General features: G+C 35.5%; 1 protein-coding gene across 1 annotated transcript in view; it reads left to right on the top strand.

The window, feature by feature from the left end:
- LOC106874031 (contactin) overlaps nucleotides 1-13,873 on the top strand; it is a 223,550-nt gene extending 209,677 nt beyond the window's left edge. Inside the window, exons 26-27 of the mRNA XM_089354118.1 lie at nucleotides 6,890-7,064; nucleotides 13,420-13,873. Coding sequence (XP_089210244.1) covers nucleotides 6,890-7,064; nucleotides 13,420-13,550 — 306 coding nt within the window. The 3' untranslated portion in view covers nucleotides 13,551-13,873. The remainder of the gene's footprint in view (nucleotides 1-6,889; nucleotides 7,065-13,419) is intronic.
- The last annotated feature ends 441 nt before the right edge of the window (nucleotides 13,874-14,314 follow it).

Raw genomic sequence — 14,314 nt, 5'->3', positions numbered from 1 at the left:
CTCCAGGTGCCGAGCAGCAAACCCACCGACTTATCCCGGTTGATTTTCGCTCCCGTCACCGCTTCGTAGTCTTTCAGCGTCTCGCCGACAAGCTCGATGTGCTCGTGGCTAGACGCTATGACGGTGACGTCGTCCGCGTATGCCGACGCGCTCGTCCCGCACCCCAGTTCTCGCGGGATGCCCCTCAGCGTCGCCAGCTTCCGCAGTAGTGGCTCGAGAGTCAATACGTACAGGAGCGGCGACAGGGGGCATCCCTGACGAACCGAACGTGCAATGTCGAAGGGTCCCGATAGACGTCCATTGACGCGAACAACCGAACGGATGCCTGTGTACAAGGCAGCCATCCAGCCGCGGAAAACGGGACCGAAGCCGGCCGCTTCGAGGACGGCCTCCAAGTATCGATGGTCTACCCTATCGAAAGCTTTGGATTGATCCAAATTGATCAGGGCCCCACCCATGCCAGGTTCCTTAACTACCCTCTCTATGATGTAGCGCATCAGATGGAGGTTGTCATGGATGCTCCAGCCCGGCACGGCGCACGTCTGCTCCGTGCCGACCAGTTTCTCGATGACAAGCGCCAACCGCTTGGCTAACACCTTGGCCAAAATTTTCATGTCTGCATTGAGCAGAGTGATGGGCCTAAAGTTATCTATGGCGTCCCCCTTGTTTGGATCTTTCTTCAGCAGCGTTACCGCTCCTCGTCTCACAAAACCGGGAATGCTCCCGTTCTGCTGCCAGTTGCAGTATACGGCCGCCAAGACGTCTCCAAACAAGTCTGGCATACAGTTGTAAAGCTCGTAGGGCAGACCATCCAAACCCGGAGATTTGTCCGTCGAGCAACCCGCCATCGCGTCCCTCACCTCCTCCGCCGTGATGACACCTTCGCAGCACTCCGCCTCTCTTGCCGACAGTCGTGGCAAGCTGTGCAGGTAGGCACTAAAGTCCACCCTGCCTTCTCGCTCGCCACTCCTCCCGAACAGTCGGGCAAAATGCTGCTGAAACGCCTCTCACATCTTGCTCGGCTCGAGCAATTCGCGCCCCTGTTCGTCTACCAGAGACCGGATGGTGGCTCTGTTACCCCGCTGCGCCTCCGCCACCCGGGCCTCTCGTGCGGCTCCAACACCTTCATTCCTCAGAGCACGCATCCTTGCCCTGACAGCACACCCTTCGTGTTTAGCATTGAAGTGTTGGTCGTGGGCCAACCTCGCCGCTAAAACGTCGGATGCGATGCCACTTCGCAATGCCTCTTCTAATTTTATCACTAGCTCCCCCTTTACTCTGTTCCTCTCTACAGCTAGTGCCCTGCTATACCTTATTGCTTCCGCCCTTACTGCTCTCTTGAGGGCAAACCACCATTTGTTGTTGACGATGGCTCCCGTCAAAGCCCTCTTTACTAACGTGCTAATCCGGTCTCTGAAAACCTGTCTCGACGGGAAAGACGCGTTTAGTTTCCAGTAACCGGGACCCTGCCTATGTGCCTTATCTAAGTCTAGCGTACACGTCACAAGTTTGTGATCCGTGTAGCTGACTATGTGGAACTGTGGACATCCTAAACTATCTCTATCTCTTGTCCTACACACTATCCTATCTAGATACGATCTCGACGACCCAATGCGGTTGCTCCAAGTCCACGTTGGCACATTTGGGTGGTCGAGTCGGTACCTGTCAGACAACTGGAAGCGTCTGAGCAGGTCTATGAGGCCTTTGCATCCCCTTCTAGTTTTGTCACTCCCCACGTAGTCTAGATGCGTGTCCAATGTAGCATTCCAATCCCCCACTAAAAGTAAGGGACGAGACGTTCCCAGGAATACTTCTAGACGTCGAAAGAAGTCTGACCGACCTGTTAAAGGAGGCACATAAACTGCCAGCAACCGAAAAGCGCCTCCATCGCTGCCGTCCACATCTAGGACAACGAGTCTACCCTCCGGGTCCGTAAATATCGTCTTTACTTGGAGATCCAGACTCTTGCAAAAAAGAACCGCCGTGCCACTACCGCCCATCCTCGGCAGACAGGGAGAAAAATAAATGTTAAACTGTCCGCCAAACATGGACTTTAGGGCCCGCGGTTCATGGTGTCTGGTCTCACTAATGGCTATGATATCCAAATTGTGTGACTTGGTGTCATTTAAGAGGTACCCTTGTGTCCAAGGCGACCCCAAGCCACGCACATTCACACCGCCAATCTTCACCATGATTCTATCAAAATTTGTGTTTTACACACGAAAGGAGAGAGAGAGAGAGAGTTACTTACTGTCCGAAAGTTCTTGGCTCTTGGCCTCACAACCTTCTCTCAGAAGGTTTTTGTATAGTTTTTTTAATGAATATTTCTGGAATCTCCCTACTGTATCCGGGTAGAGAGATTTCAGTGTATTGTATGTGCTCCGTGTTACATGTATGATTTTGATGTGTTGTGGTGGTGTTGTGCGTGGGTGATTGCTTGGTTTCGTGTCATTATCTGTTATGTTAGTGTTTGACCTAATGAATTTCATTAGGTCTGGATTGTTTGTGTTTATTGCTGTCAAACTTGTTGTGGGGTTCTGTGTTGGTGCGTTTGTGTTGGTGTTTTTGTTTTCTGTGGATGTGTTGGTTTCGGGGCTGGTAAACCTCCCCGCTTCGTTTGTTTTTCCGTTCTTTTTTCCCCTTTTTCTTCTTCCCCCCGTGGCCACTTGCCAAGCCTCTGTGTCATCTTCATCTGACATGTCGGAGGAATCGGAGGAATCGGAGGGTGGGAGGGGAAGGGTGTTGGGGTCTATTTTTGTGTGGGTTGATTTTGTTGTTGGTGGTGTTGGTGCTGTTTCGTGACAGTTGGGATGTGGTGTTTTGGTTTTTGGGGGTGGGGTGGGAGTCTTTTTCGTGTTCCCTTCTTGTGGGGTTGTTGTTGTTGGTGTTGGTGGTGGTGATGGTGCTGATTCTGTTCTTGGTTGTACTGGTGGTGTTGTTGTTTGGTTCGGCTGTGTTGCTGGCTGCTGGCGTTTTTCCATTTCGTTGTACAACTGCTTGACCAGTTGTGCATATGGCGGTGTAGGCAGTAATGCTGTTTTTTTCTTGTGCTTTTCTTGTGGTTGTTGTTGTTGTTGTTGTTGTTGTTTTTCTTTGTATTGTTGCCGTTGTTGTTGCCTTTTCTTCTGGGCTACTGGGCATGTTTTTTGAAGGTGAGTTTTGCTACTACAAACGTAGCAAACTGGCCTTCTGCCTTCGACGAAAACATGAAAAATTGAATCCTCAGTTAATTGGATTCTATGTGGAATTTTTTCCCAGTTTGCTGGATCAATTTGTACCAGGAGTTGAAATTCCTGGCCAATCCAGTTTTGATTGCAAACGGCAGATGCTTCTAATATGTTTATCTCCTCCTCTATGCCTAGACATATGGCAGATACTAGCCATTCTTCCTCAATTTCAGGAGGCACATTCGAAATTTTTATTTTCGTAACCCTACGACCAAGGTACGTAGGGATCATGAGCAGGTTCTCATGTTGTAATGACTTAGTGGAGAGGTCCTTCGCTCGCTGCTCGCTGTCTAGTCTTACCTCTATCGTTCAGAATTTCAAACTTCTCGTTATGTAAGTTTTGTAAGACCAAATCGGCTTTAAGCACCTCTCAACATTTTCTTGGGTGAATTTTTCGACTGTCTTTGTCTTTAAATTAATGGTTCTGTAGATGATAGTTTTTTTATCGATGTTTATCTTAAAGTCCGCGGGCGTTTGAAGATGGACTGTAACGTCCTTTTTACTTAGTATGTTTTTGCATGCAAGTAATTTCTCTTTCGATATATTCAAAATTCTTTTCCTAGGCTTCAAAGCCTCGGCAAAGTTCGTTGTGGTGGTGGTGGCGGTAGTGGTGGTATCAGTGGTGAGGACAGTGGTTTTGTTAGCAAGGACATTTGTGTCCTTGTTGTTGCTGCTGCTGCTGCTGTTGTTGTTGTTGTTGTTGTTGTTGTTGTTGTTGTCACTGGTTACGTTGGCAGGCAAGACTGCTGTAGCAGCAGAGTCTTTCTTTTTCTCCATTCTCTCCTTTAACTGTGAGGAAGGACGACTAGGAAATTCTTTTTCGAACGAAACACTGCAGAATGCAGCGTTCGTTTCACAAAAATTTTCATGGCTACAAGACGCCATCGTCTCAAAAAAAATGGCTAGAAAGCCCAAATTGGTTTTTATATCCTGGAAATGTGCCACACAGGGCAGATTTCCATCGCAAAAAACTTGCACCAGAGAGTCTACAAGTTGTTATACAACTTTGTATATAAAATAAACTTTACAAACAAACTTTTTAAAACATGAAAAAGGCAAAACTTACGGAGCCGACACGTCTACCTTCCGTCCATAGATAGATAGATAGATAGATAGATAGATAGATAGATGGGTAGGTAGGTAGGTAGGTAGGTAAGTAGGTAGGTAGGTAGGTAGGTAGGTAGGTAGGTAGGTAGGAAGGCAGGCAGGCAGGCAAACAGGCAAGCAGGCAGGCAGGCAGGTGGGTAAGTAGGTAGGTAGATAGATAGATAGATAGATAGATAGATAGATAGATAGATAGATAGATATGAAATGCAAGTCATTCTCCACCGTTTTCACCGACACATTCCTCAGCCTGAGTCTGTAGCGGAAAACACTTTCACAAAGTACTGCAGAGTGTGGTGAATTACGGCACCATGGGTTGCAAAGAGAACTTCTTACTACTACCACCGCTGACCTTTTGTTACTAAAGTTAATTATTGAATATATGTCATGATATGTTTATTCTTAGAAGATAATTTATGTCTGTACACTTCCTCTATTTGAAGATGATAAAAATAATCATTTAACACGTAATAAGATCGTCTGAGACATCCTAACATAGAAGTTCCTGATTATAGTGTTGTTAGGTTTTTTTCTTAAATCACTTTTAGTAAAAATTCAGAATATTAAAAAGATATTCGTCAATTTTAGCCAATAGCATGTTTTGCATAGAACTATATTTGCAAGTTCGTATAAGAAAGTTTAGTGTTCAATTTAAATTCATTTTGAGACATTTAGTAAAGACATTCACTTTACCACGTTATACGTAGTTTTTCTGATGCTGATTTATTTTATTTTATTTTAGTTACTGTCATTAATATTATATTATTAATAATATAGTACAGTTGGTAAAGCCTAAACAGTAACGCCACTGGGAAAAATCCATAGCAATATTTAGTCATGAACATATACTGCATGAACTCAAACTATATTAGAGTCAACTTTACTTTTGTATGATTTCGTAGGCTTGTGTGTCATTGAAGGTATTAGTAAATATTTCTATTAAAATATAATTTTGTAAAGAATTAATAACATTACCTGATAAATTCTTAGTAGTAATTAGTCTCATTTCTGACTACACTAGAGATGACTTTAACACCTGTTTTTCTGAGCATGTAAAATCGGCTTTGCTATTTCGATTCGTTTTTCTAGATAGTTGGTTAAGATAAAACCAATGCTTATTTTCATTTAAACCATTTGGAGCTGATGAAATAATTATTTCTCGTATACTATATTCAGGTAGATCGATAATATCTCATTGCTATAAATATCGTTCTGTTCTAATGTTAGAAATAATTGCTAATATGTATTATATGTATAACATTTAGCGTGATATTAGATCTTAGAACATTCTACCAGCAGAGCAACACTGTACTAAAATACACTTCCTTGTAGTCTACAGAAGTTTTGTGGCGATCCAAAAGACAGATAATTCGACATATAGTAACCAAGACACTGCAGTTATTTTTCATATATAATTCTGAAATCTATTACTGTAGATGATTAATAAACTTCTTACTGTGACAATAGAATCACTATTTCAAGAAAAAATATATTCCCACGATAGGTGTAAAACAGGAAAAGAGACGAGTGCATTATCCTATACACACGTGTACATCTAAATATGTCAGTCGAAGACTTGGTCTTACAGCGTAAATTTTGGTATGTACAAGGAGGTAATTTCCTCCAAATTTTTCTAGAAGTTACTAGAAGCTACATTTTGACGAAGAAGTGCTAAGGAAGTGGGTAATTTATCTTCTGCAATAAAAATCTGATCACCGTCTATGAAGGTCATATTTAAGAGATAAGAGAAAGACAGATTTAAAAATTATAATTCAATGAAATTTATAAATTATATATATTCTAGACGGTTTTTCGGTAGTCAATAATTCAGATCATCCTGTATGTATATCTAAAAATAAAGAGTATCAGATTTTGTATATTATTTTCCCTTTTTGCTCAATGCCTATTCTCCGTTCTACGGAAGGCTATTTAGTTTTTATAGAATACTTTGCAAGGACAGTGAATAACGGGATTAGTTGAACGCCAGATACAAAATTTTACTGTATATAAATTCAACTCTTTACATTGTTAATATGAGTCGTGTCAAAGTCGAATCTATTTTTTTATTTTTCGGGTTCCATAGAGTAAAGGTGTGTAATACTTACAACGAATGTTGTCATAATGTATTAAGTAAGGCAAATACATTAATGCCGACTCAAATTCTTTTCTACCATTTTGTGATCGATAAACAAAAAAAAAAATTACTATACTCTGCTATATTCTGCTCTATAAATTAGAGTCTGTGACAACGATGAATATTCATTTCATATCAAATACCTAAGTGGAACGTTGATCGAATCTTCAACGTCATTGTAAATAATCTGTTGATGTTTCAGTTCAGTAATCACGTACGTAAATTTTGCGTTCAAATTTTAGTGATCGGAGACACTGTCACCAAACATATTGTTTTTACCCAAACTTTGGTTTTGAATTTGTGAGAGCATGTCATTCGAGGAAAGTGTTTTAATTTATACATTTATCAATCCAATCAAAATGTACAGAATAATGTTTCCGCACTGGAGATAAACCAGTTTCAACTTTTGCTGTTGTATTTCCAGCTATGTTCCTGGCAGGTCACCGACATGATGGATTATAGTAAATGTGTTCAAGTAGGCGTTGTTAGCTCAGGAATTATCCCTAATCTGAAAAAGAACGTTTTATATAAACTTCGAGTATGTGGTTTCACTGGAGCTGGAGATGGAAAATTAAGTGAATTAACTTACTTCACACTTGGTAAGTATAAATTAAGCATAGCTTTTTTAATTTTTAAGTTTAGCCTTTTAATCTAAATCTTCTTGTGGGAAGCAACCTAAGGTATATAAATAATGACTCCTAGAGTTGACAGAAAGATGGAAATTATCTATTATAAAAAATGATCAGCATTTGCCTGGTACTTATTTATTTAATCCAGAAAGATGAAAAGTAAAATCTACTGCGGTGGAATTGAAAGGGTCACACGAAAATGAAGAGACATAAAAAGTATCTTAAGATATTCCATTTCTTTCAATTGTTGCACTTCTGTTACATAAAGGAAAATTAGACATTCGTCTGGGTATTACAAACATATGTATATGTAAGCAACTAAGCAGAGTCTCAAATCTTAATGAACATTGAACCTGTTACTTGGTTTCCATGACGTATAAGTGATCGAGATCACAGCAACTTGAAATGAAGTGTGAACCGCTTAGTTCAGAAATCGAAAACACGACCTTGTAATTGTGAGTAAAACACTTTAGACAATAGACCACGCATCTTCATACAAATACATATATAAATATATATATGCCACAAAACATCAGTAATCAAGAGATCCCTAAACAAGCATAAACCCTGACCAGAATTAGAATTCCAATGAAGGTCAATCACACAATATCAATGTATCGTATAATATATACTGCAAAAATACCAACAAGTAGATCAAATGTATACATCCTATCTTCAGCTGCCTAAGGAAAATCATTGTGGTTTCGATAGCTAGACAGTACCTTTCAATGTTTTGGTATCAACAGTATTCAGCGCATAAACAATTATTGAGAAATAATAGAAAGGAAAGGCCAAACATTAATGCAATATGTCCATTATGTCTAACCAGCTTATTGCTGCAACACACAGATAAGAACATCAAATCTCAAACATAAATCATTTCATACTGATAGCAATGAAGCATAGAAATAATAACATAAAATAAAGAAAGCAGAGAAATTTAATCAAAAACATAGTCAAACGAAGAAACATAGAACTTAAAACACACTAGAGAACTATATACATTCAGAATAAATTATTGAATATACTCGAAGACAGACGTTGCCATTACGTAAAATGGAAAATAACAATAAGCTAAAGAATTATCAACATAGAACTGTATACATATAGACTGAGCACAGAACATAACCGATAGACATTGCTACTAAACCTAAAATAAATTCTTAAAGCACAAAAATACAATCAAAACCAACAAACTAAAACTAACGGAATAATAGCTATCATCGTTATATATATATATGATAATAATATTAGGGAAAATTTTCCAAATTTACAGGGAACAATTCAATTTAATTTATCAAAATTAAATTAAATTTCACAATATGTAATATATAAATATATAATTTAGAGAAAAAACCACAATTATTTAATTCATCCATGAAAATCCACAATCACATATAGGAAAATTTAATAAGAAAATACACTAAAAAGACCTATAATAAAAATTTAAAAAGTACAAAGTAATAAATATTAAAATAGTAAAAGTGACTACACGTGTTTCATAACCATATTTTCAAATAGAAAATAAAATAAAAATCAAATCGATTCAAAATAAATCGATCGAAAATCAATTTTATTCAAAAATATAGCTCATCGTCAGGTCAAAATTCAATAATAATAATAAAATCAATGTATATATATCGACTAACTATAAACATCAAATAATAAATAAAAGAAAAACATTTAACAATAATACTGAAAATAAATGCAATACTTATCTTATTGAAGCGTTAGTTTAAGCTAAAATGTTAAACGTTATACTTTTAACTTCGCGTTTATTAGAATTAAGTCACGTGAAAATATGGCGTAAAGACAAGTAATAGAATAAAGAGATACATAAATATGTATTTAAGTTTTATTTATAAAATCAAAATGTATTTTAGCTGTAATCATAATAAAAAATTAACTGTATTATAAATATTTACTCCAAAATTTTAAATTCTAAATAATTTAAAACTCTAATAAATTAAAACTAAAATACGTAAATTAGATAATATATATGAAAGAATCTAAAATACTATAAATTAATATATTTACATTAAATAAGTTGACGATTAGCTATATTTTTAAATAGAATTGATTTTCCATCGATCTATTTTGAATCAATTTGATTTTTGTTTTATTTTCTATTTGAAAATATGTTTATGAAACATGTGTAGTCTTATATTTACTATCTTAATATTTATTACTTTGTAATTTTTTGATTTTTATTATAGGTCTTTGTAGTGTAGTTACTAATTAAAATTTCCTATATGTGATTGTGGTTTTTCATGGATGAATTAAATAATTGTGTTTTTTTTCTTTAAATTATATATATTCACGGTGGTGCACCAGCATGACCGCAGCCACTTGGCTGAAACACATAAATAAATAAAAAAATATATATATCGATTTTAGCTATTATTTAAATCGATGTTAATACAAAAACTCACTTGTGAGTATTTTGCTACGTTTGATTACAGATACAATGTTTTTGCCAAATTTTGGTATAAATCTATAAATACACACACACACACACACACACACACACACACACACACACACATATACATATATATATATATATATATATATATATATATATATATATATATATACATATATACATGCATACATGCATGCATGCATGCATACATACGTACATACATACATACATACATACATACAAATTGATGTAAGAGTGTGCGTCTTTTGTTGCTTATGTGTATACGTAAATGTCTGTATGTATCGATCTATGAGTGAGCATTTGTGCCTTTGGAAATTTATATTGTTACTTGATAGATTTCTTCGATTATTACGAATAATAAAAATAACTATCTATAGTTTAATCATAATTAAATTTCTTAATCGAGATGAAATTTCTAGATCATAATGCTTATAACTGCATACTTTATAAATTAGTCTGATAAATTAAACTGACTTTTTTCAACGTGAAACGATTTCATCAGCAAAACTCATATTAATTTTGATATTTATATTATAATATATGTTTAAAAATATTGTAATATAAATTCAGTATCTCCAAAACAAAAACAATATCAAACATTTGTATGTAGAACTGCATGTGCTCTTCACAGAGATGTGTTTTATCAATACACACAGCCGAATTGCCACCAAACGCACCATCTTTAAACATTTATATCACAAATCAAGAATTTAGGAATTGCACAAAACTAGACTCTGGTGAGGATTTCTCTCGAGCGAACGTCTTTAACATGGCAAAAACTGCATCAAATAGACTCCCCTTCTACATCAAGCTATACAGTACAGTTAGTAACTTACTACACAGCTCGTGTTTGTGTGTGTGTGTGTATTATACAGTGGTTATTAACAAATCATGTCACAATATCCACTGTATCAATCCGTAGTCTCAGAAACTCTGAGAGTCAAAAGAGTCTCCCAGATTGCGGATGGAAAGTGGAAGTTACTGATAAGCTGGTGTGTTGAATTCGGTAAGTGGTTTTCATTTTCATATGAATGCATATGATTCAGTTTTCAAATGCATGAACGTCAATTCTCGGAGCAGTACATAAATACTAGAAAACAATTTTGCTTTTGACTGAGCACAAGCCTTTATTTCACAAGAAGAACAGAAGAAATGGATTGGTGTTACTGAAAGCTGCATTAGCACTAGAATAATCTGAAAATGAACTACAAAAATTTCACGTTTACAATGTGATTTGGCTTCTATTTCTAGTAGGTTGATATAATGAACGGTTGAGATTAGCCATCCTTTCTTTTCCTGTAGAAAACCATTTTGAAATGTTGTACATCACTTCACATGCCCCAGATCGCATTTATAATCAAAATGAGTGATGAATACTTAATGCCTGGTAGGTCATTCGAAAGCTTTAGATATAATAAATACCATTTCTAAGCTTTTGGCTCGAATTTATTTATCTGATAATATATAAATATTTTAGCTAATGTACTTTCTAAAGGCTTCACAAAAATATTTTTTATATATCATCGCAATAGTTATTCAAATAATTTACTTTTTCATATTTTGTTAGAAAGTAGATGAAAAGTCTTCAGTTGTTGAATTAAACAGACAAGAGAAAAGATTATTATATTTAACTTCTTTTTTGTTTTAGCTCCAATGGCCAGTTACCAAAATATTTTGTATTATGCTGCCAAAAAATATTTCTATGATTTGGCTCTGGAACTTTAGTTTCAACTGGAATAAAGAGAGTTATTAACATGTTGATGACTTGACTTAGGTATTGTTTCGTTCCACGAATGAAAAGAGAGCATTAGGAATACAAGTGAACTGAAATCTTTGCAATTGAAGGCTGAAACTATATAAATAAAAAAAGACCTTCGACATAAACAGAAGACAGATCTACAAGAAATAGCGGTCAAATCTCTTTCATATCACACTCGCTGTCTTAAGATAAGAAGAACACTGTACATTATATATTTCTAGATAGTTCTAAATATAAAGGAGGGTTTAGAATGGCCTGTCTCTTATTATAGTTCTGCTCGATCAAGGCTGAATCTAGCAATTCAATTTGTACTCTATAATCCCCCTTATTTCATCTGGAATTTGGTAGCACTTGGTCTTCTTTTTAGGGTATTAGTCACCTAAATAAACGTGTATAGATATAATTGTATTAATCAAAAAGTAAAAGAGAGTAGTAGTCCGAATCTATATACTTCTTTACTCAGAGTAAATATAGTTACAGATTATAACCTTGTTGAAGAAGGTTAGAGTTGGTTGTTATCTGTTGTATGTCGCAACGGGAACGCTTTAGAAAAAATTATATCTTAACTATGGAATGACATCAATGACATTATCATGCACACAACAGTTATAGCTGTTGTTAAATTATGAAGAAATATCAAAGACATAATCTGTAATAAGCATAACATATTACAGATAAATCATTAAAAAAAATCGGTAAATAGATAAAATGACTAGTAAGTTAATGTCTTAAATTAAGTGTGATTGCGTATATTATTAGAATATTCTAGAACCTAGTGCTCAATGGAGCCGCTACAGTCTTTCATTCACTAGAATTATGGGTTAAAGTCCAGTCAGATGTGCTTTACTGATATAAAATAAATATATATTGCAGCAGACTAAAATCTATTAAATCTTTACGAACGTAGCTGGGTGACATTATATCGACGTTATATCTTCGATTTTTAATCTCCACAATACTTGAATTGAAATAAGTTGGTAAGAATTCACAGAAAGAGTTCCGCAATTTAATTCCACATGAAAGCAATGCAATTTCCCTTTTGTTTTAGAGAGATATTCAATTTCCAATAGATTTAGAATTTTGAGTAACATTAAGCAACCTTCACGGATAAACAACCGAGAACGTTGCCTTATTCATTAATGAGTCAATATTTTCTCGTTCGTAACTCTTTTTTGTTTTTAGAGTGTGTTTCCTTATTGACGCAGATATAAAAATTTTTTAAATAACATTTCTCGAAGTAGAAGTGATAAATATATAATAAAGAATATTATCTTCAAATATTTTCTCTTCTACCTATATGAGCTATACACCATCTTGAGAACAAGTTTCTTAAGATATACCATTTTAAAAGAAATTATGCAATTTTGCGTTGTCCAGAAACTTCTAATAATCATAGTTTTGAAAATAACCGTGAACTTCCGGGGATACAGCTACTCTTTATTTATTAAGGAAGGGTAACTGGACGTCAATTCTAACACTGTTCTTTCCCCAAAACTCTAAGAGAATTTATATTTTTTGTGAATACTATGTTTATCAAATAGCGTACGGAAATAACAAAAATGCACTTGTTCTGTTCTGTTCTTTTTATTTTGTGTACATGTCTAATAATGGTTTCAAATTTTGGCCCGAGGTCAATAATTCTGGAGGAATGGTTAGTCGCATACAACGATCCCCCACTTTTCAACTGTTTGTAATTTCATTGAACCGGAAGGGTTGAAAGGCAAAAATCGACATCAGCGGAATGTGAATTTAGAACGAAATGGCGCTAAGCACTTTGTCTGTCTTAGAACGAAATTCCACGAAGCACATTGTCTGGCTTGCAAGCGATTCTTTTACTGCATTTGCCTTGTTTACATATCCAATAATAATGATATTTTCTATCCCAAAATTTAAGGAAATTCATATTGGTTTGCATTTCATCATTGTTACCAAATCAAATATAGTATCTATGGAAATAGCAAAAAATGCATTTGTTCTGTTATTAATTCATGTTTACATATCTAATAATAGTGATCATAATTTGATTTCTTGTTAATGTATGATAATATGAAAATAATCACCAATGGAATAATTTGATAAAATCAAAATTTTATAAATCTTTTCTTTCAAATATTTTCCAGGTGGTCAGGTGAAATATAATCCGCACGATTTTGAAGTCTTGGCGATTTCAAGCACGATTCATGCAAAGTTTGAAATAATTTTAATTCTATATATTATAACAATCTACTCACCGAACAACATTTTTACTTAAAATTGAAAATTCTAAATTTTGTTTTTATTTAAATATATTTTAAAAGCTTCAACATGCAACGTGTTTGATTGAAAATCCTAAATAAAAAAATATATTTAAAAATAATTTTTAGCTTTAGTTATTTTTATATCTTTACTATATTTCTACATAAAATCAAAGTTTCTATTATGCATCAATTTTCAAAATTACAAAGAACATAAGAATGAATTTTTAAAATTTATTTGAATTTTCCCCTAAGTGTACCAGTGTCTTAATTTAGTCTTAATTCATACACGAATAAAAAGTTCTTTAGAAATAAATCTAATAAATGATAATTATGATAATATTGTTGTTGTTTTTATCGTTGTCCCAAGATCTGCTCTGTGCTTATAGGCGTATAAGGAAAAAGCATTGAAAGTATGACCAATCCGCTTATTCGTATAATAGAAAGTACATTCGTTATATTCTTATGAATATAGGCAGCGCCATTAAGCTCATGTGATCTAATCCGTCATTGGTGTAACTGCACCACCATCAACATTACTCGGCAATTTCAAAGGTTTCATTCTACTGCCCGCAATTGGGCCAGGCCTCGATATAGATACAATGATTCCGGCTGTTTACCAGAATTGGAGGATAGAGAGGGAAGTGGTATTCCAGTGGGACCTATCAACAGAAATGGAAGTGGCCCAGGTCTGTGATTAAGGCCTTTGTTATCTGCCTTATTTGCTGGCCGACCGACTCTCCGTAACCTACGTCCAGGTCAGCTACTTAGAGGAAACAGA

This window comes from Octopus bimaculoides, chromosome 6 (genome assembly GCF_046866305.1).
Source record: "Octopus bimaculoides isolate indiv1 chromosome 6, ASM4686630v1, whole genome shotgun sequence".
Taxonomy (NCBI): Eukaryota; Metazoa; Mollusca; class Cephalopoda; order Octopoda; family Octopodidae; genus Octopus; species Octopus bimaculoides.
The sequence above is the reverse complement of the archived record's forward strand: the minus strand, read 5'-3'. Positions and strand labels throughout refer to the sequence as shown.